This window comes from Felis catus, chromosome D3 (assembly GCF_018350175.1).
Source record: "Felis catus isolate Fca126 chromosome D3, F.catus_Fca126_mat1.0, whole genome shotgun sequence".
Classification (NCBI taxonomy): domain Eukaryota; kingdom Metazoa; phylum Chordata; class Mammalia; order Carnivora; family Felidae; genus Felis; species Felis catus.
In genome coordinates, this window is record NC_058379.1 from 19,567,904 (window position 1) to 19,589,306 (window position 21,403).

At 52.8% G+C, this 21,403-nt stretch overlaps 1 protein-coding gene and 1 pseudogene across 4 annotated transcripts in view; both read right to left on the reverse strand.

Moving 5' to 3' along the window:
* Positions 1–21,403, reverse strand: part of BCR (BCR activator of RhoGEF and GTPase) — a 128,764-nt gene that overhangs the window by 2,777 nt on the left and 104,584 nt on the right. For 2 of the 4 annotated variants that reach the window (XM_003994832.6, XM_045042107.1), the window contains exons 15-22: positions 18,942–19,039; positions 16,980–17,111; positions 5,065–5,124; positions 4,267–4,376; positions 2,836–2,975; positions 1,828–1,962; positions 959–1,064; positions 307–469 (exon numbers count right to left, since the gene is read on the reverse strand). In XM_003994832.6, coding sequence (XP_003994881.2) covers positions 307–469; positions 959–1,064; positions 1,828–1,962; positions 2,836–2,975; positions 4,267–4,376; positions 5,065–5,124; positions 16,980–17,111; positions 18,942–19,039 — 944 coding nt within the window. Of the gene's footprint in view, positions 1–306; positions 470–958; positions 1,065–1,827; positions 1,963–2,835; positions 2,976–4,266; positions 4,377–5,064; positions 5,125–10,421; positions 10,680–13,446; positions 14,482–16,979; positions 17,112–18,941; positions 19,040–21,403 lie in introns of those variants that run through there. The other 2 variants (XM_006938625.5, XM_019814712.3) reach the window with 2 other exon arrangements.
* On the reverse strand, positions 21,182–21,265 carry LOC111557419 (annotated as a pseudogene).

The following is a 21,403-nucleotide window of genomic DNA, read 5'->3' on the forward strand; positions in this document are numbered from 1 at the left end:
CAGAGGGGTGCTCACAGCTGCAGAGTGTGCTGGCGACACGAGCCCCTCCCGCCAAGAGATCTGAAGGCCCCTGAAAATATCAGACAGGCCCTGAGAAGCCCCAGTAAGGAACAGAAAGAAGGACAGTGGCCTGGGTCCTCCCTTCCCCTCCCAGCCACCCGGCCTCAGGCAAGTGCCTCTCTCAGCACCTTGGACCCCTCCCCCTGTACACCTTGGATGGGAATAACCCATAGGACCCTGGGTGGGCCAGGCAGAGGCCACCTCTGAGATCAGGCGGCGTGAGCTAGAGCCTGTTTCTGCTCATACCTGGGACATGACTTCCAGGGACCAGCTGTCGGTCATGGATATGGGCTGGCTGGGGTTGGCAGGGAGCTTGCTCTCCTTCTCTGATGGCCGGAGCAGCGTGGGGCCGAAGACTGTGGCAAGGTTGTGCAGGGACATCTTGTTCACCGTCTCCTTCTCTGCCACCCTGCAGAGGGCCAAAGCAGAGGGTGCTGTTGAGACACGGCCTTCAGGATGGAGGTGAGGTGGAGGGGCCAGACCACTCTGGAGGGTGGCTCAGGGAATGTGAGAGTGGGAGCCACCCCTTTCTGCCTTGGGTTGGCTCCACAACACAGACACCCCACCCCTGGATGTGCTGGAAGCAGACTGCACCCCGGTTCTTCTGGGTTGGAGAGGCCTAGGACAAAGAGCACCTGGGGCTGGCAGGTGGCTGGGCCAGCTGTGGGCCATGATCTGGAGCGGGGAGGAAGCCCAGGCACACCACGGGCCATGGCTGAAGTGCCTCACTCTTTCCTTAAGGCCATGGAGCAATACCCAGAACGGATGAGTAACCACAGACAGGGGTGGGGGGAGAGGGCCCTAGGAGCCATGGAGTGTGACTAGGGCCTAGGAGCCAGTGGGCCACAAGAGAACGTGCCTTGCTGCCTGGGGGCCCCTGAGGAAGATCTGGGGTTACCTTTTCAGGTGGTCCAGAAGGAAGAGGAAGGTCAGCAGGTTGGCCTCTGGGAGCGACAGCAGCAAATTAAGCATGCAGCTCTCCTTTGCAACGGGGTCTGAAAGAGCTGCAGGGGGTTGGGAGGGGGGTTATTCTCATGGTCATGACCAAGTTGGAGGCCCCTCCTGGGGCTCTCAGGGCAGTCCAGGCCCATCATTGTCCTGGCCCACATAGCACTGGCCCCCAGTGAGGATCCAGTGCCAGGAGGTGGCAGGCATCACTGCCCTCCCAGCCGACCTGGCCATTCCCACCTTCTGCTCAGAAGAGCCCAAGGCATGAGAAGCTGAGCATGGACTGAAGCAGGAAGAGTGAGGGCAGGAAGGTTTCAAGGCCCTGGAAGTTCCCTCATCACCCTGCGTACCCTGGGGGTCCTCTGCTGAATGAATGGCCCTGGAGGCTGGGTGTGGAAGCTGCAGTTGCCTTGTCCCCCCACACCCCCACTTCGGACACCACCCTCCAGGAGGATCTAGGGTCAGGTTGGGCTTGAAGCCCAATGTGACAGAACCAGGAGCTGGGGTTAGAGGAGCAGAGGGGCACTGCAGTGAGGAGGAAGGAGCCTCCAGGACCCCATACTCCGGTGTGCCGCAGTGGTACCAGCCCTTTCACCCTTTTGGGCTCCTTGGAGGGATGGGGACAGCAGGAGGCCCTTTGAGGACAGGCAGAGGCCTTCTAGGACCAGCTAGGTTCATGGTCCGCTGCCACCGTGAAGTTTGGGCTCAAAGGTGGACCATGGTGGAGGGGGCGCAGCTCACCCTCACCTTGCTGTTGACATCTCTCCCACCTCAGAGTACCACTGGACAGGAGGGGCTGGGGAGACCTCCCATGCTCACCGATGCCTTCGGCGAAGTTGGGGTAGAACTCGTCGGTGAAGAGGGGCTCCGGCAACTCACGGAAGTACAGCTTCAGCGTTCCGGCAATGGCGTTCACGTCCATCTCACTCATCATCACGGACACATCCTTGTTATCTGGAAGGAGCGTGGAGATGAAGCACGACCTACCTACTCACGGAGACCAAGTAGGGTTCCGCTCTCCCTGCCTCAGGCAAGTCAGCCCATAGCAGGAGGACGGTTTTTGGGGTTCCTCCTTTGAGCAGGTTGTGTCTTCTTCCAAGTATGCCAGCGGTTCTGGCAGAGGAGGCGTCCTCCCGACCCCTCCCTTGCTGGGCAAGGGGCGGCCTGGCAGCAGAGCCACCACGAGAGGCTGTCAGGCCAGTGGAGGTATCGCAGACACGGTGCCCGGGCAGGAGTTGGGTGGCTACGCTCTGCAGCAACTACCTGACGGCAGGCATCTTCTGATACTGGGATTATTTGTGCCACTCTACAGTTTAAACCAGTGCCTTCCCTCTGGCCTCAGGTGGCCACTGGCCCTCTGTGTCACAAACCAGGGAGGGAAGAGTATCCAGGCACGATGTCCTGGCTCTGCCACCTTCTACTCTGAGGAGCCTCTGGGGTCTCAGTGTCCTCATCTGGGGATTGAGGTAGTTCCACCAACTTAGAAGTCAGACCACACTGACTCCAAAGCTTTGGTCGGCACCTCTTTTCTACCCTGTGAAGCAGGCCAAGCCCCAGTGGGAGGTGGGGCGGCCCCACATAAGCCCCTGGGCCAACTCCACGAGAGCCATGCACATGTGGCTCAGACAGGAGAACGGGCTTCTGCGGAACCTCCTCTCACCCCTCCCTCTTCTTTTCACTGGAAAAATCAGACAAGAAGTGAAGAAAATGTACGGAGCCTAATATACTCAGCAGGAGCCTTGACCATGCAAGGTCACCACTTGCACCATGGGGTGCAAGGTCACCACGCCCACACCCCATCCTGCACCGCGTGGGGCCGACACTCACTGACGTCAAAGGCCGCCTTCAGTGCCTGGATGTCTGTGGCCACTCCAGACACACGGTAGATGCCTACTTCCTCCATGCCCCGCCGCTCGATCTCCTCCACACACTGGCGTACGATGTAGGGCACCTTGGACCTCTCTCTCCTGCAGGGTGAGGGGAAGCACCTTCAGTGCCTGGCAGCCCCTGGCTCAGGCCACGGGGCTGGACCCATCAACTGTCTGCACACCTGGACACCTAGAGATGGGGGTGATGAAAGCCCCCGAGTGTGGGCGTACACAGACCCTCTTGCATGCCTTCCGTTTGCTCTCAGAGTTCATGATTACCATTGTTTAGATCTTATTAGGGTCTTTCTAAGGTAGTCAGATGACCTGTGAGTTATATGTGATCTTTAGGGAAGGTCAGGAGGCTTTCCTAGGTGTTATCAGCCATAGGAAGTCAGTTAAAACATTCCAGGCATCGGGTTAATAGGTGGCTGCGGAGTCCTGGACCCAGTCTTGGCTCTGCCAAGACTGCTATGTGAGAGGTGAACCCTGACCCCTCCAGGCCTGAGCAAGAGGTGAGCCCTGTACATAGCAGCACTCCAACACCTGCTGGATTGCTGGATGAACAACCCCACAGGGCTGCCTAACCTCAGCACTCAGAATCCTGTGGTTCTAAACACTTTTTGCTCACATCTTAACAACACCCAATTCCCAGAGTAGGAGTACCCTAAAAATAGGAGATGTGCTGTTTGGAGGGTCAGCTTTAGACTAGTTTAGCAACTGGATTCAGGAGCTCAGCAAAGTTCCTTCCCAAGCCACCCCCATTAGCGGTGCTTATTTGGGGTAACTGCTGACACAGTCCTCTCTGCTCAAGCCCAGGTCCACCCAGAGAGCTGTGGGGAAGGCTGGGGTGCAGCTGGGGGCAGGGAGTGGTGTTTGGATACAATTAGGTGTCCGGGGGACATGTGACGCAGGCTCTGGCCTTTGAGGTCAGGGGCCCGGCTGGATTCCAAACAGGGGAAGTGAATGGATTCTGGGAGGAAGAGGCCCATGCCCCTGAGAACTGCTCTCAAACCAGCATACACAAGTGACCTTGCCCCAGGGGCTGGGGTTGCCACAGGAACCCTGACTGTGACAAATTCAGAGCCAGGGAAGAAGACCCTGACTCTGTGCTGCTCCAGTGGTAGTGTGGGAGCCAGCCCGCCGGCCTGCATGAGGGGGCGAGGACATTCCTGAACTGATGAGGACAAGTTTCTAGGTAAACACAGGAGGCAGCTAAGCACACTGAGTGCTCCATTGGCCTGAGAGGCATCCTGTGCTCAGAGGACCACGCAGAGAGTGGAGACCCTTGCCTGCTCTTTCCTTCAGAAACACCTGCTCGGCGGGGGTGGGACGGGGTGCCCTCTGTGCCTGAGGATAACAGATGCATGAGCCCTCACCCCTCTCCACTCACTTGGTGACCACGGCAATCTTGACTCCGAAGACACCTGTCTGTTTTCGGGAAGGCATTCTCTTCAAGCTGAACTCCCTGCTGGTGAACTTGATGGAGAGTTTCACTTCAATCTGCAGGGGGAGGCAGGGAGCACAGCCCTCTAACCCTCCTGAGACTCACAGTCTGAGTTCCCAGAGGCCCTGGGGGCTTGGCAAATCATCCCCCTCCCCAGGCAAGCGGGCTAAGATCCCAGCACAGGGCAGCCCCCTGGCCCAACTCAGCAAGGGCCAGGAACAGTCAGGGTGATTTAAAGACTGGCTCTTGCAGGACACTCCTCCCCACCCTAATCCCCACTGCTTCTCTTTCTTTCTTAATAGTTAACAAGCGGAAAAGCATAGAAAGTAACATAACAAAAAGCCATGAATTATCTATCAAATGTAACATTTTGTCATATATGCCCAGACCTCTCCTGGTAGGTAATTGTTTTGTTTCTTTTTTCTTTCTTTTTTAAAGATTTAAATCCTTCTGGGGCACTGAAAACTAATCAGGGGTCTCCATTTCTACAGGCAGACCCCAGGGTCAAGGCCCTGCCTAACTTGGTGGTACCACTGGATCACTGTTTGGGGAGGGAGGCTCAGTGTCTGGCTGGTGACTACGACACCAGCCACCAAACATTCATAGTGACTCTGCTTTGCAGCACCTCTGCCTCCTGCAGCCATGCCCCACCTCACACACTAGCTCAGGCTTAGCCTCCTTCGGACTGTTTTGGAAGGAATGGGGGCCACGCTAATCTTCTGGGAAAAGTAGGTGCCAACATACCCCGTTCATGGCGATGACAGTCCGCTGCCAGTCTCTGTCCTGCAGGGCCTGGGGGTCCAGCTGAAAGCAAGCAGTCATGATTACTAGGTGCCCTAGGGGCTGTGCAGAGATCCTGCCAGGCAGCAAGCAGCCCAAGCCTGTGATGTCTCCACACTTAAGTCAGAATTGGAGCCAGACCTCTGCTGGCACCTGAGAGGGGTCCAGAAAGGGGACCTGCTAGAAAACCCCTGGACACTGAGAGCTCTCCTATGCTTCATGTGTCCCAGACTCACCCCTGGTGTGAGTTGGTGACAGCTCTGGGCCCTGCACCCTGCTCCTCCCTCCGTCCCTTCTGGATGGGAGCTCAAGTCCATGGTAGCAGCTGTCCTGCTCCCCCTCACCAGCCATCACAGGTGCTACACACAGCTCAGTGGAGGCCGAGCTGTCGGCTTAAATATTTTGGGAAACCCCGTTTTAATACTAATTTTCAGAAGGTGTGCCAACCAAGAGTTTGAAACTGTTTTTTCCCTGAGTGTGCCTGGTGGTTTAATTGTAGGAGCCCATGCAGGAGGGGGTCTCCAGTCCAGGCCAGTCCTATGGCTCAGAGTCAGGCCCAGAAGGATCCAGAGCCCAGCTCCAAACCACACAGCTAATGACAGGTCTGGAGGAAGGCCCTCTGCAGCCCTCTGACTTCTACCTCACAGAGTACTGTCTGAGTGCCGGCCCACGGGACCATGCTGCCCCATCTCACCTGACAGCTTGTGCTGCTGTAACATACCCAACTTTGTGCTCAGGCCAAGCTCTCCCCATCTATGAGGTCTCCATCCTCCCTGTTTTGGGGAGCACACATCCACACCAGTGGGCTAGACAAATGAGCACCTGGGAAGAGCTTGTTTGAAAAAACAGCTCCCTGAGTTCTACTCACAGGGTTGCACTCATAGCTCAGGGTGGGATCTGGGGTTCACTTAACTAGAAACCTCCCTAAGTGATTCTGGTATAAAGCCAAGTTAAGGAGCCACTGTCTGACACCATATAACCTGGCGTTCCTCATACGGGGCCTTGTGATGCATGGCTGAAACTAGGCAAACCACTTGATAGCAGGGTCCATGTCTTGTGATTTGTGCACACACAAACTTGTGAGCGCGCACACACACACACACACACACACACACGACGGTACTGAGCATAGTGCCAGGTCCAGTGGGGTGCTCAGGACAGGCATCCATGTTTATCCACCGCAAGGGACCCAAGAAGTGACAGCCACGTGGACCTTCTGCAGGTGAGAAAACAAGGTCCAGCGGCTGCTACCTCTCAGCTGTGTGCAACCAGAGCCTCTATCCCTGCACTGCTTGGCATGGAGGCTTGTCACAGGCACTCCTGGGGTGTGGGCTCCCTTTACCTCCCCTTCACCAACCTACTGGTTAACATCTCCAAAGATTTGAAATGTACAGACACAATGACAAAGAAAAACAAAGGGTGGCAGAGTGTTTCCCTCCTGGGGCTGTGTGGTTACAGGTTCTTGCTCCGTATCTGTCCCTGGAAGTTCTTGGGGGTGGGCACACTGTTGGGCCATGGGGACCCCACCCTGAGGGGCAAGGCCTGTCAGCAGGGACCAGTCAGTCACAAACCACTCAGAAAAGGAAACCTCCCAACTGGTGCTCCCCCGCTAGAGTGAATGCCAGGCATCCAGCTCGGGGAACAGCCTCCTCCGGGGGGAGGCAGGAGGGGGATGACGCTAGGGCCCTAACTCGCTCTCAACCAGATAAGGTATGGTGGGAAAAGGTAAGGGAGGGGGCATACTGCCAGACTATCACACTCAACTCCTGTGCCCTGGCTTCTCAGGAAGGAAGGGGATAGACACCATACCTCCGGCTCCTAAGGAAAGGGAGAGCTCAACACCGCCACCAGGAGTTTTCTTTAAAGGAGACACAGAAGCAGCTTCAGCAGGAAATCCCCTTCCCTTTCCCTCCCAGGAACAGTAATCACTGAACCCCTTTCCTCAATGTAGCCAACAGGCAGAGGGACCCCTGGTCCTACACGGCCCACCCAGGAGACCATGGCACCCCCATCTGCCCACCTTGCCCTTGCAGATGAGGTTTCGGATGTGGGTCCACAGGGCCGTGCCCCGAGCACACAGGTGCTTTTCGGCAGAGGCCAGTTGGCTCCGGCTGGCCCGGCTAGGGTGGAAGTACCGTAGGAGGCCCTGCATGGCGGCGGGGGCAGATGGCGTCTCTCGCATCCCTGGCCCTGCTGTTCTGAGAGGCCGATGTGGCTAACAGGAGCACGTCCAGACAGAAGCGCAGATGGACAGTAGTGTGACAAACTCCCGGCCTCTACTGCCTTTTGACCACGCTTCTCGGGAAGCCCCACCCCTGCAGCCTGGCTCACCAAGGTCAAAGTTTCCGATCACCCCTGGATTCTCCTTTTTTGTGTGTGTTTGGAAAATACACCCCCGTCCCCCCACCAACAGCCTATTGGTTACGGGAACTCCAGCGTGTCAGTTTTCTTTAAAGCCCAGAAAAGCCAAACTTCCTTCTCAAGTGGCTGGTTTCCTGTGGGTGCATTTGGAGACATTGAGTAACACACGTCTGCCTGGCCAGTCTGTCTCATGGCTGTACATGTTCTAGAGACCCCCTCCCCAGAGCCGGTACCACCCCAGCTAGTGACACCAATAACAGCTTGCACAGTCTTGACTGGACTCGAGCAGAGAACATCCTGTGGCCCCCCTCCCAGAGGATGGCCAGCCCAGTGAAGGGGGGGGTTCAGTGCCATCGTCCATCACCAGCACCAATGTCCAGCCCCACTGCTACCTGGCCCCACAGGCTGTGGCACGAGCTGGCCTCCAGAGTGCAGATCTGGGCCATGATGCTGCCAGGCGGCTCCTCACCCAGCCCCCAGGACTCGCGGCAGCTCCAGTGGGAAAGACCGACCCCATGCTGGCTCAGCTCCAAAGAACAGACTGTGCCGAGAAGAGCGGAAGCAGCATGAAGAATAACACGATGATGAAGCCCAAGGCTCAGTGCAGTCCAGTCCCAAACGACATTCAAGGCTGGCACGCGCTCTCACGTGGCTATTTAAAGGACCAGAGAAGTAAACAAGCTGGGGACTGGGATTTGGAAAAATAGATGACAGAGTGGAGAGAACCAGGAAATGGTGCTTCTGATGCCTGTGGGGGCCCCTTGGGGTCTCAAGGTCTCAGTGAGGAATGTGCCTGCTGCAGGGGGGCTGGAGGACTGGACAGGGACTGGGTGGGGGGGGGTGTCTGCTCACACCCAGTGTTCTCAGAAGGAAGGGATGGTTTCCTGCTTGTCTCCTCGGGGTTGGGTGAGGCAGGGGCCTCGAAGGAACAACAGTGGGCAGTGGGGCTGGTAGATGGTTGCCCCCGTGTGCCCAGGTGGCTTTGCTGAGGACCAGGCATTATTACCCTGAGCCTGAGAGGCAGGACTAAACAGTCCACAGGAGGCAATGCCCATTCCCTCCTCATTAGCCTCTGTGTAGACTGTAGTTCCCCCTGTGCCCACTGTCACCACCCAGGATGGTCCAGCAGGGTTTCCCCAGGGCCCCTTACTGAGCTCCATGTCTGCACTGGAAGCTACTCCCTGGAATGGGACTTCTCAGAGCTGCCCGGAGAAATCTCTCCGGGAGGGAAATTTGGTCTCCCGGTTCTGCTTTTGTTGTCACAATCTGTTCTCCTGAGCTCTAGCAACCACATCTTTAATTCTTTGCTACCCTTCTCTGATCCCCACCAGGCTCCAGCATCACTTAAAAGGATAAAGGAACACTGCCCAGGACATCTATGATCTAAAAGACAGATGGTAACAAGTGTTGGTTAGGCTGTGGAGAAACAGGAGCCCTCAGACTCTGCTGTTAGGGATATAAAATACTGCAGCCACTCTGGAAAAGTAGGGCAGCTCCTCACAAAGCTAAACTTGGCTGCTCGACACAGCATTTCCACCCCCAGGTCTCCACACGGGAAGAATGAAAACATCCATTCACACAAAGACTTGTGTGCCCACGTTCACAGAAGCGTTAACGGTAATAGCCCCGAGCTGGAAACAACCCAGTGTCCATCAACTGGTGAATGGATAAATAAAACGTGGTAAATGAATGCACAGAATGGAATATGATTCAGCCATAATGAGGAATGAAGGGCCGATACTTGCTATGATGTGCGGGATGCTCAAAAACTTGCTAAGGGGAAGAAGCCTGTTGCAAAAGACTACATAAATATACAATAATTCCATTTACATGAAACACGCAGGAAGGGCAAATCTATACACAAAAAGCAGATCAGCCTGGGTCTGGGGGTAAGAATAGTGAGTGATTATAAATGGGAATGAGGAAATCGTTTTGGGGGATGGAAATACAGTAAAACCTTGGATTGCAAATAGCTTGTTCTGCGGGTGTTCCACAAGCAAATATTTCTAATAAATTTTAACTTGATAAACAAGTGATGTCTTGCAACACGAGTAGTACGTGATGCCGAATGTCACATGATCACAACTGAGCTAGCAGTTCTTGAAATTTGCTTTGATATACAAGTGATTTGGGTTACAAGCATGTTTCTGGAACGAATTATGCTTGCAAACCAAGGTTTTACTGTATTCTAAATCTGGATTGTTGGTGATTGTTCTACAACTCTGTAAATTTACCAAAAATGATTGAATCGTATACTTATAATGGATGCATTCTATGGTATGCCAGCTAAAGAAAAAAAGATAGGGTCCCAAACTGGACCTCAATTGAGCAAGGAGGGTCCAGGTCACATGGCCACACTTTCTCCACGGTGGTAGTGGTATGCTTCTTCAGGACAAATCTTGGGGAAATCTGTACAAGAAGGATTTGCTCACATGTTTTTACATGTTCGTAACTTCTACAGCCAAAAATCTTCCTCAGATGTTTGTTAAAAACAATCATCACCCATTTTATGTTACTGATGCAAAAAACCCTTTGGACCTGCTCCCTCCAAGATGGTTTAAGAGGGGACATTGGTTTCTCCTCTTGCTCACCCCCAACGCAGGCTGCACCTCATTCATCTCTGAGCACCGCACCCCCAGCCACCCAGGAAGGCATCCCTCCCCCCAATAATAGGAGGCCCCGGCACAGTGAATGGCTGTGTGGGTGGACAGTGCATGGCCCTGAGGTAATCCCCTGTAATGAAAGGCTGGACCTCTCGGTACCCTTGTAGTAGTACCTGCTGTACCCAACCACCGAACTGAAAACCACATCTCCCCCAAACCCCATCTCCTTCCCACCTGACCACAGCTCTTACTCTTATTTCGGTTGACGTCTGCCTCTCCTACCAGCCCCGACGACAGGGCTTTTGTCTATTTCATTCGCTGTGGTATCTCAGGGCCAAGACATGTGTTTATAAGACATACAGTACAAACATATTTAATATACACGCATTGCAGTACATATTGGCACAGAGTGAGCATTTGGTCACTGGGGACTGCTGAGAGCCAGACGCTTGCCCTCTTACAGGTGAGGGTGCCGAGGCTCCAAAGGGTGGCTGTAAGAGGCTTCTGAAAGTGGCTTTTCCACCATGCTGCACCGAGCAGGGGCTGTCATTCTGCTGAGGGATTTCATGAAAGGGCAAGTGGCTGGGTCTGGGCTCCCATGTCCATTCCTGTACCCTGTGGACATATTAACTGTTTTTATTTTTTTTAATTTTTATTGGTATTATTTTTTAATGTTTTTATTTTTGAAAGAGAGACAGAGTGTGAGTGAGGGAAGGGCAGAGAGAGAGGGAGACACAGAATCCGAAGCAGGCTCCAGTCTCTGAGCTGTCAGCACAGAGCCCAACCTGAGGATCGAACCCACAAACTGTGAGATCATGACCTGAGCTGAAGTCGGACGCTCAACTGACTAAGCCACCCAAGCAACCCATGACATGCTAACTCTTTAAAAAATGGTGGTAAAATATATATAACATAAAATTAACCATTTTTAAGTGCACAGTTCAATGGCATTAAGTACATCCATAATGTTGTGCAATCACCACCACTACCTATCTCCAAAACGTTTTCATCATCCCAAACATCATATCTGTGAAACAGTAGCTCCCCATTTCCATCCTCCTCTGGCCCCTGGTAACTTTTATTCCACTCTTAGTCTTGAGGAATTAGCCAGTCTTAGATACTTCATGTAAGTGCCATCATATATTACTTATCCCTTTGTGTCTGGCTTCTTTCACTTATGTCTTCAAGTTTCATTCATGTAGTGTGTATCAGAATGTCCTTCCTTTGTTCTGGCTGCATAATATTTCATACGGATATATCACACTTGGCTTATGAACTCACCAGCTGATGGGCACTTAGCTTCTTTCCAGTTTTGGGTTGGCATACTCAGTGGTGTGGCTGCACACGTGCGTGTCCAAGTGTTGGTGGCATCTCCACATTCATACAGCTGTTGCTGGGCACTTCAGTGGGCTCTTGGGGCACAAGTGCCACAGAACTGGTGGTCGAATGAGGATACTGCCCGTGAGTGGGCAGACCTTACAGTGAGGTCTTGGTGAGGGCTGGAGTGTGGGTGCCAGGGCACCCCTAGAAAGGGGCACCGTTGGACCTGTCGGTCTGTATTCAACCAGGTTTCTACGCGTGAAGCAAACAACCCAGGCTGGCAGAGAAGTTTGGGAAACCACATACAGACAGCCTTAAGTACCAGTTTCGAATAAAGTAAGGGTCAGACCAGAGATGTGAGGCCCCAGTCTCAACCAAAACTCACAAAAAAATGTTTAAAAAAAAAAAAAATCAACTCTGACGTCCCCATTGGAATGTGAGTCGTGAGCCCAGCTAGACACACAAAATATCAGGAGAAATGGCAGATGACAATATTCTAGGATTTGATATAAAGTTAATCACTAAGAAGGAATAGGGTAGGGGGTTCAAACAACACAGAAAATTTGAAAATGGAGAAGAGAAGGGTGCCTGGGTGGCTCAGTCAGTTGAGCAGCTGACTTTGGCTCATCCCTCCATTCTCCTCTCATGGAGACTGCATCATTTAAGAGGGGAAGCAGGGATCTGCCAAGTCATCTGAAGAGCAAGAGCTGGAACCTCAGACTCAGGCCAGTGGTTCCTGAACCCTCAGCTCACCACCATCATGTAAGGCAGTAAAACCAGACCGATCTAGGACCCCAGCTCTGGGAGATCAGGCCCTAGCTCCCCAGATGACTCTGACACCATCTGCCCAGACAGGCATGTGAGCAGCTTTGCTGGAAACTTGATTTCTGTCCCTGGCCCCTTGGAGGGACCTGCCTGGCCTCTGCCCTTCTGGCCAGCTGTGGGCTTCTCCTGGGCCCCCTCAGATACTCCCAGGGTGCTGCACCTTCTCCACCTCACAGGAAGGGCTTTCCACTAAACTTATGAGTCAAAGAGCATGTGGCAGGTGGGGGTGGAAGGCACCTGCAGGAGAAGGCCATGCTATTCCCACCTCCCCTACCCCAGCAACAGGATGGGCAGGGCTACATGTCTGTCCCACATGGCATACTCGGAAGGTGCCTGGTATTATTGGGAAAAGCCCCCACTCAGGAAGGCTGTCCCCCCCTAGAGTCACGAATGCCCTCCCCTAGGGGTGCCCCACACAGAAAACAGTGTCTGTGGGGGTTGGGGGAGGCAGAAAGAGGCCTGGCTAGGGTCACAGGGCGTCATCACCGCTCTTCCTCTGACTTCCTTCCTACTCGAATTGGGGATCCCGGGTTTGTAAACAAGCCCCCCCCCACGGGAATGGGGGTCCTCAGGGGCCAGGCTGGCCACTGCCTACTCTTTGTGAGTCACAAACGGACCTTGGGTTATGCTGGGATTCCTTCCTGGCTAATGATTGCTCAGCGGCCAGGCTTCCCATTCACTCATCTCTTCCACCGAAGCAGACACAGACGAAGGAGTGGAGCCAGAGCCCGCCTTCTCCACTAACAGTGACGACAATGAGTAATAATAACAGTGGCAGCTGACACTGAAGGCCTCCACATCCACCTTCGTGGCCCCCGACTACAGTTTACATTGAGGAAACAAGTTTATACAGGCAGTGATGAATTGCCCCACGTCACAGGAGGCACACTGGGGCTGAGGGAGTGGACAGAGTCTCCCCTTGACCAAACCAGTCGGGCTCCTCTGAGTTGTTTTCCAATAGACCTCATTCTTGGGAATTTCCCTAAGAGCCCAATTTTAGCAAAAACCGTGCCTCGATATTCTTAATACCGGATTACCCTCAACATCTAACCAGATTCCTCATTTCTTCCCCCCGCCCCAGCCCCCAGTAACATCTGATTGTCCTGGCCTGCCCATTAGGTAGGTTTAGCCAGAATCTCCCTTACCCCTGATGTTTCCTTTTAGTAACTTCCAATCGATGACCGCCCCCCCACCCCCACCCCACGCCCTGCTCCTTGTCTGTAAATTCCCCCTTCCCTTGTTATAGTCAGAGTTGGGGGTCCATCTCTCTCCCCTGCTGCAAAACCCCCCTGCAGTGGTCCCTATACCTGTATCCCGCTGAACATCGTTCACCTTTCTGTTTTAATGAGGTTGTAATTTTTTTTCTTTTTAAATACAGTCCATTTCCTCTACTCCTGTCCCATCTTGTCCTACTGAAGGAAAAGCAAGGGAGATTATTTGCTGAGGAGCACCTCTCAAAGCACCTGTGAGGGGTAACGCAGACTGGGGCCAGATGGCAGAAAGGGGCAGAGAACAGCCAGAGTTTGGAGAGATGCCCCAAGCCAGCCCCCATAACACCACTTGCTGTCTTCTTCCCTGGGACAGGACAGGGTGCTCATCTGACACGTCCGTGTGTCCGAGAGTGTTTGAGAGCACAGGTTATGTGCACGGAGGAATATTTTGCTTATATCCAGCAGTAATGTGGCAAAGGGTTTCCAAAGAGGTCTCAATACAATAAAAGAAGAGGCCAAGTATCTGTTCTTTTCTCTCTTCCACTGAGACCCCCCAGTTACCCACCAGTGCTCAGAAGCCCTGGTTCAAATCTCACTGCCTCCTGGATTACTGGAAGGAGTCACCTATTGGAGAATTTGGATGATTTGAGTCAAAGGTTGGTGGAATCTGAGCCTCCTTTAGCCTTGTGTAATGGGCTGAAAAAAGGGGCCAGACACCCAGCCTGTCTGCATCCTCAGATCGCCATTGGGCTCTGCAAGATGGGGGTCAGGGCTGGGTGTGGAGAAGGGATGCCCAGGCTGGAACAGATGCAAGCATGGAGAGGGAGAAGGGAGGGGTAGAAAGAGGAACACATTAGTTGTGAAGCAGCAGAGCAGAGCCCAAGCTGTGACTGTTGCCCAGTAATGCCAAAACATGTCAGTTTTCAAAGATGTCCAGCACCAGCATGCTCACAGAATAGCAAAATCTGGAAAACTTAGTGTCCATTAAGAGCAGAATGGCTCAACGATGTGGTTGATTCAATCCATGGGATTCTCCGTAAAGCCAAGAAGGTGAACGCAATCTATGTGGAAATACAGAGTTAGATCTCAAGGACACTGGGGGGGCAATGTCTCAAGGACACTGGGGGGCTGCAGAGTGGTGAGTGTCTGCATTGGGCATGCGAGCCATTCCCAAGCATCACCCCAACTTTGCAGTGGGTGTACGTATCGGTCAAGGTGCGACGCATGCTGAGCTCATGGGGGTGACCCTGGTTGGAGAAGGTGCCTGGCTCGTCAAAGATCCTTGGATAGGACCCTAAGAGTGGAACAACTGAAGAGCACTGGCTTGCATTTCTGCTTCTTCCATCCAGAAGCCTTTTGCCACCAAGACCCTACAACTGGCTCAATGGTGTGCCAGGCACATGGGGAGCAAGGAGGAACCATCTCCTTCTCCCTTAGCATCTAAGTCACAGGTAGGACTCAGGTCCAAGACATCCACTGAGTGCCCCTGGACTAGGAGCTGGCCTACACAGACTCTGCCCATTGAAAGAGGATTTCAACTACCTCCATTACGATCTCAGTCCGTACTTCCTCACTGATAAAGTTCTTTCCAGCTCATCTCTTAACTACGGCAAAAGAATTAGCGAGCAAAGCATCCCCTGAGAACTGAAGCTACCCCTCAAGTAATAAGGACTATCCTGATGTCAGCAAGACACGACATGACTGACCCCAAGACAATGCTTCACCTGACCATCACTGCCCACCTGCATACGCCCACCGACCTTTGTCCCACACTTATCTCATATGAACCTGGAAGCATTTTTGGCACGTTGGAGACAGTCTTTGGGATTCTAGTCCCGTCTTCCCAGTGTTGGCCTCTCTGAAATAAATTCCCTATTTCACCACCACTCCTTTCTGTGCCTTTGGATTTTATCAGCAGTGAGTGGCAAACCTGGTCTGTTTGGGACCCCCTGTGCCCCAGTTACATCTTCTGAGAGGGGCCAAGAATCCTGCTTTCCCAATGCTGGGCAAGGCTGCCCCACTGATCCCCCCAACATGCACCCCACACTTCAGTGGGCTCACTGGAGTATTGCCCCAGGCTGGTCTTACTGCCCACCTTAGGAGAGTCCAGCCCCAGGTCCTGTCTGTAGGGTCAGCTGAGGCCTTGGACCTGCTCTCCTAGGAAGGTATGGGATGTGGCACGGGGGTGGGGAGGTGCTTCATTAGTTTCCTTTCTCTGTGTCTTTGTGTGGGGGTAGTGTCTGCCCCCTGGCTGGGTGATGTCTGCTGGCAGGTAGGTGGGGGGGGGGGTGGGGGGGCAGGTATAAGGTGGTCAGAGGAGCATTTTTACTTTTAGACCTGGTCTCAAGGTATGGGGTGGGAGTGGGTCCCTGGAGACCCTGAGCCACTGAGTTCCCTAATAAGCTTCCAGGGTGGGGAAACAGGCAGTGTGAAAACTGTCCTGAGGACCTGGTAAAACAGAGGGGATCCAGAGCCACTGCTCAGGGAGGACTTGCTGGTCTGAATGAATGCATGTGGGCCCTCCCCAATTACTCAGGGGAGACTCATCCTTCTCCTTCATTCCTACCGCTTAGTATTTCAGCACAAAAAGAATTTTACTTCTTGGCCTCAGGGAAGGGAGGTGGGGCTTCATGGAGAGCCCCTTTCTCCCACAGACACCTGGAACGCCCAGCCAGCCCACTCCTGCTGGAGGCTTTGTCAAAGGATCTGAGGATCTGAAAGGAGTGGAACAGTCAGTGCCCACCTCCAGGGCAGGGCAGGGAGGAAACTACTCAGCTGGGTCTGGTAAGATGCCCTGTAAGGAATGTGGATATCAGGGTTTCCCCCGATGGGGCACAGAACTGCACAGGTGAGGCCGTGAGAAACACAAGGCAGGCGGCGCAGCTCCTGTCTGCCAAGAAGCACAAGGGCTGATGGTGGGCTTCCAGTGGCTAGGCAAGCTTCTGAAGGACCGAGGGCCTGCATGGTTTTCACTGAGGACCTGGGGTTCCCTTGCTCGTCCTGTATGGACACTTACTCTTAGCCCATCAGGGGGCTTCTATGCCAACTCTGGTGGGGGGTGTGTGTGCTGTGTCTGCCCTGCTTAGGGATGCAGTTGCACCCCCTGGAAGCCGGGTCTAGAAGCCATAGAGAAGATGTCAGGCGGGTAGACTCCAGGATTTTTGTGCTTTTTCCAATTTGAGATGGTCTCTGAACTGCTAACTGCAGCCCACAGCACCGACTCACCGTTTTGCCTTTGGACTTTGCTAACTAAGGCTATGGAGGAACTGAGGCCCCCGCTGCCAAACAAGTCAAACTGAACTTCCTGTGGGGGCAAGATGGGGCATAACAGGCACTCAAACAGAGAGAGGAGCAGGAATTCCCCCAACCACTCCCAACCTGTGGAGCCAGGCAACCTCAGTGTCCCAGAAGGTCAAATGGGGAAAGAAACTGGAGCATTTAGAGGAGGGTGTGGGCGGGTTCAGAGGCAGGTGTACGAAGCTGTGTCGGAGGTGGGGGGGGAGGCACTCGGTGGTGGCAGAGGGACTCTGCAGGGGGCAGAGGAGGGCGGCAGCCTCACCTGGACTTGGCCCTTCCCCATGATCCTGTCTGTGCTCTCGCCATCCTCCTTGGTGATCTTTGTTTTGTTGTAACACTTTTCATAGCAGAGAATCCTCAAGGTCTGGGAGCCTTCCAGCTCGATCTCAAACTCCTGTAGCCCCAAGAAAGGAAAGTCCCTTGTTAACAGGTCCAATGACTTCCTTGCTGCCCCAAAAGGACCCATGACTTGAGACCCTGCTTACTTTAGTCCTGTGACAAAGACCCTCAGAAGCTACTTCCCTGTGAGCATCCCATTGTGGCTCAATCTGGATGCTTCTGGAAGCTCAGAATGCCTCTCACACTGAATCCAAACTCCCTAAGCTAGTATGTCAAAAGGCAGTCCCCATTCCCCCTGCATCAGAAGCTCATGGGTGCTGGTTATAAATGCAGATATTCTATGGACTTTGGGTGATAATGATGTCAGTGTAGGTTCATTGATTAGTTGGGGAGGCTGTGCATGTTTGGGGACAGTGGGCATATGGGAAATCTCTGTCCTTTCTGCTCTGGACCTAAAGCTGTGGACCTAAAGCTGCTCTATAAATTAAGTTTATTTGAAAGCGGGGAAGGAAATCGACCCATGGAGGTGACATAGGAGAGGAAAGAACAGTTCTTATAGGTTTTCGAGTTGTCTGCTGTGGGATGTGTGGTGTTGACTTTCTCCTCCATCACCACATGATGTCTTTAGTAAATTCTACATTTCACACCAGTGTTTTTGCAGGCACAGGTTCACGGTGGGGAAATGGAAGAGGGTGGGGGAAAAGAAAGGAGATATTTCTGAGCCTGCATGGGGGTGGGGAGGGTGTGTGTGTGCCAGGAATGTGTAACAGCCCTGATGATCCATACGCATACCCAGGGTGGCCACCAGGTGATGCTGGTCTGGAATCCTCCATGCCTGGGTTCCTTGAGCCTCTACTGCTGGTGCCTCCAGAACCCCTCCCTCATTGCCCCTGTCAGGTCATGCTCATTTACTCTCTGCAAAGCCTTTGATGGATCCGTCTGGCTATGATGCTCCCTTGTCATGGCAGCCATCACCCTTTCTGCATAGATGTCCAGAGCTATAATGACTGGGTAATCCTATGGGTTCCCTGTGCCCCAGTCCTACTAAGGTAGCAAATCTGATGATAAGAGTCATGGATGCCAAGAAAGGAGAGCTGGGTGCTGGCCCCATGGCTCTACCAGCCACATGACCCAAAGTGGACCAGACAGCCATTTGGTCTTAGCTTCTTCTTCTCCAAGGGAGCAGGTGGTTTGCTTTCCACCCACAGCCTCAAGCATGAGGCTTTCCTAGGCCACAGCTACTCCAGAAACTGGGAAATGGCATTCTCACAGATCTGGGGACTTCATCAATATTGGCTACTCTATAATCATTCCCACACTCCCAAAGGCTCAAGGTGAGATGGTGAGCAAGTTACACAACAGCTCTCCAAGGTGAAGGAGAACAGAGCAGCAAACTATACAAATCCAACACTCGGCACAGGCAAGTAGGGTCCCTACCCCAGCCCTCCCCCGGCAGAGCCCCAGGCTTCCAGAAACCAAGAGGGCTACAGGGCTCATTCCAACTTCCGAGGAAAAACAGTACGGAAATCTACCAAGTAAACTAAGCAAGAACAAAGGCAGCACAAAAAACCCTTTTAAGTTTCTTTTCCAAAACCTTCTCCAGAAAAATAGGCTGTTTCTTTGTGATGGGGAGTGAAGGGGGTTGGATTCTCAGGAACACAGAGATAAAATCTCTTGGACTGGTCGCCCCCCCCTCCTCCCAGGAGATTCCTGGAATGCTGGTGGAATGTGGGCAGCGGAGGCGGAGGCGCCTGCCTGCGAGGAAAGACATTAGGGAGCCCAGGGCGGGTGGGGTGGGGGCGGTGTTCAGACTCTCCCCATGGAAAAGATCCTGGCCTGCCAGCCAGGGCCAACATACAAGACTTGCCTGGAAGTAGTGCCTCACCTCATTCCAGTTGGGCTCAGCTGTGTCTCTGTAAACGCGAGTCTTGGCTTTATTCACAAAATAACCGAAGGAATCAACCTCCAGGGTACAGTACAGATCTGTGGGAGGGCAACAAAGGGAAGGTGATCATACTTTTCCATATTACCCGAGTTTTCTATCAGAAGCAGGGGCTATATTTGTAGGGGGCCAAGGGCAGGCTGCCCCAAGAGGGGCGGGCCACTGGGACAAGAAGATCATTCTGAGCTGAGAGCAATCAAGACCATCTGGGCTCAAGAGAAATTTTGCCCTTCCTGTAACTACACAGAAGAATCTAAATTGGGGGGTCTTTCCCAGAATAAGGGTTATTAGCAGAGATAAACCTAATCTGAGTGACCTACTGGTGAGGCAGGGCAAACATCTAGTTGCTAAATATCTGCTCTTCCTGTCGTCCTGTGAAGTGCATTCCTTTCCTCTGAAGCCCCAGACCTCTGCCCCCTTCTCCTAGGTTCAGGATGACATATATGCCTCATTTTGTCTGTCTTTGTAACTTCCATGTCTGTGTGGATTCCCAGCGTGTGTGCTATTAAGTTTAATTTTTTCCTGTTAGTTGGCCTTGAAGGGGACAGGAGTTCTTGCTCCTTGACATTTTCAAAATCAGAAAAAAAAGTCTTAAGTTTCTTTTCAAAATAAAACAACACTGAAACCAATAACCAATATTGCACTGCACATTAACTAACTAGAATTTTAATAAAAATTTGGAAAAAATAAAGCAAACACCAGTGGCCAGCATGGGCCCCAGCACCTCACGTGCAGATTCCGCCCCGTGGTACAGCTGAACCAGCACCTGTCAGAACGTGTGCTCACCTGGTCATTTGACAAATCCTGGCTAAAGCCTCTATGTGAGAACCCTATGGGTGATGACCTGGGCAGAGATGAACGTACCATCACCATCAGGGGGATGATGCACAGAGAAGGGTGGGGCTAGGGGAAGTGCCGACCACCTGCGCAGACCCTGCTGTGAGTTTACTAGGTCAACTGGGGCAAAGGGTGCTGCAGGCCAGGATGGAGCACCAAAAACAGCTCACTGCTGGGAGAATTGTGGGGTGCAGGGAGAGCGGAGGTAGGGACCAGGGAGGAGGCCACTCCCAGGGCCTGGATGAAGGGTGGGGCAGGTGGCCAGAGGTAATTAGGAAACTCCACGGACAGAGAATGTCATCTTACTGATATGGCCAGGGAACCAGATGGTGGTTTCTGGCCTAGCCACAGGGCAGAGAGGGTGGCACCTCTCACTGGGGCAGGGCATAAAATAAGAGAAACAAGTTTGGGAGCCCAAGTGATAGGTTCAGTTTGGGGATGTGGAGCGTAGAGTGTGGGACACTGGGGACTCAGACAGAAAGTAATAGAGGGAGGCCAGGAGAGAAGAGTGGGGACGGAGAGGCAGTTCCAGACATCAACTGCGCTGTTGATGGAAGGGTCCCTGGGCCTAGGAAGAGGGAGTGTATGCAGTGAGGGAGGAAGGCCTAGATGGAACCCTTGAAAACACCAGCATTTGTGTGAGAGAGGTGTGGAGCAGGTGCTCCCAGGGGACAATTACACCTATGTGACAACCTAATGGAGGTAAAATCTGCACACTGTACAATCCATCTGCTGTAAGTTTGAGGATTTTTAGTAAATCAGCATTGCCATTGTTGCAGAACACTGCCACCCCCCCCCCACCCCCCCCGCAAAAGGCCCTTTGGATCAACTGCAGGCAAACCTCCTCACATCCCCAGTTCCAGGAAACCCCTGCTAGGCTTTGTCTCCAAATTTTGCCTTAGAAATTTCATACGTGTGGAATGATACATGTAATCTTTTGCACCTGGTGTCTTTTTTTGGGAATAATTCTTTTGAGGTTCATCCCTATCGTTGCCTGTATCAGTACTCCATTCCTTTTTATTGCAGAATGGCGCTCTGTCGCATGGATGAACGTGTTATGTTTATCAGGCATATCCAAGTCTTTATACAGACATGTTCTTATCTCTCTGGAATAAATACTTAAAAGCAGGGCTGCTGGGTCACGTGGTACGGGTGTGTTTAACTTTTTAAGAAAGTGTGAAACTGTCTTCCAGGGTGGCCAAACCATTTCACATCCTCACCAGTGGAGTGTCTGAGGGTTCCCATTTCTCCATATCCCCACCAACAGTCGTCACTGTGTACCTTTCTGGTCATCACCATCCTGGTGGGCATGAAGTGGAACCTCAATGTGGTTTTATTTATTTATTTTTTTTTAATGTTGATTTTTTAATTAGCAATAATCGCGCCTCGGATAAACCTCATTGGCTACGATACTGCCACTGCGCAAAGCTTATGTTGATTTTTTAGAAGGTGCAAGTGGGATAGGGGTGGAGACAGAGGATCTGAAGTGGGCTCTGTGCTGACAGCAGTGAGACTGATGTGGGGCTGGAACTTACAAACTGTGAGATCATGACCGGAGCCGAAGCTGA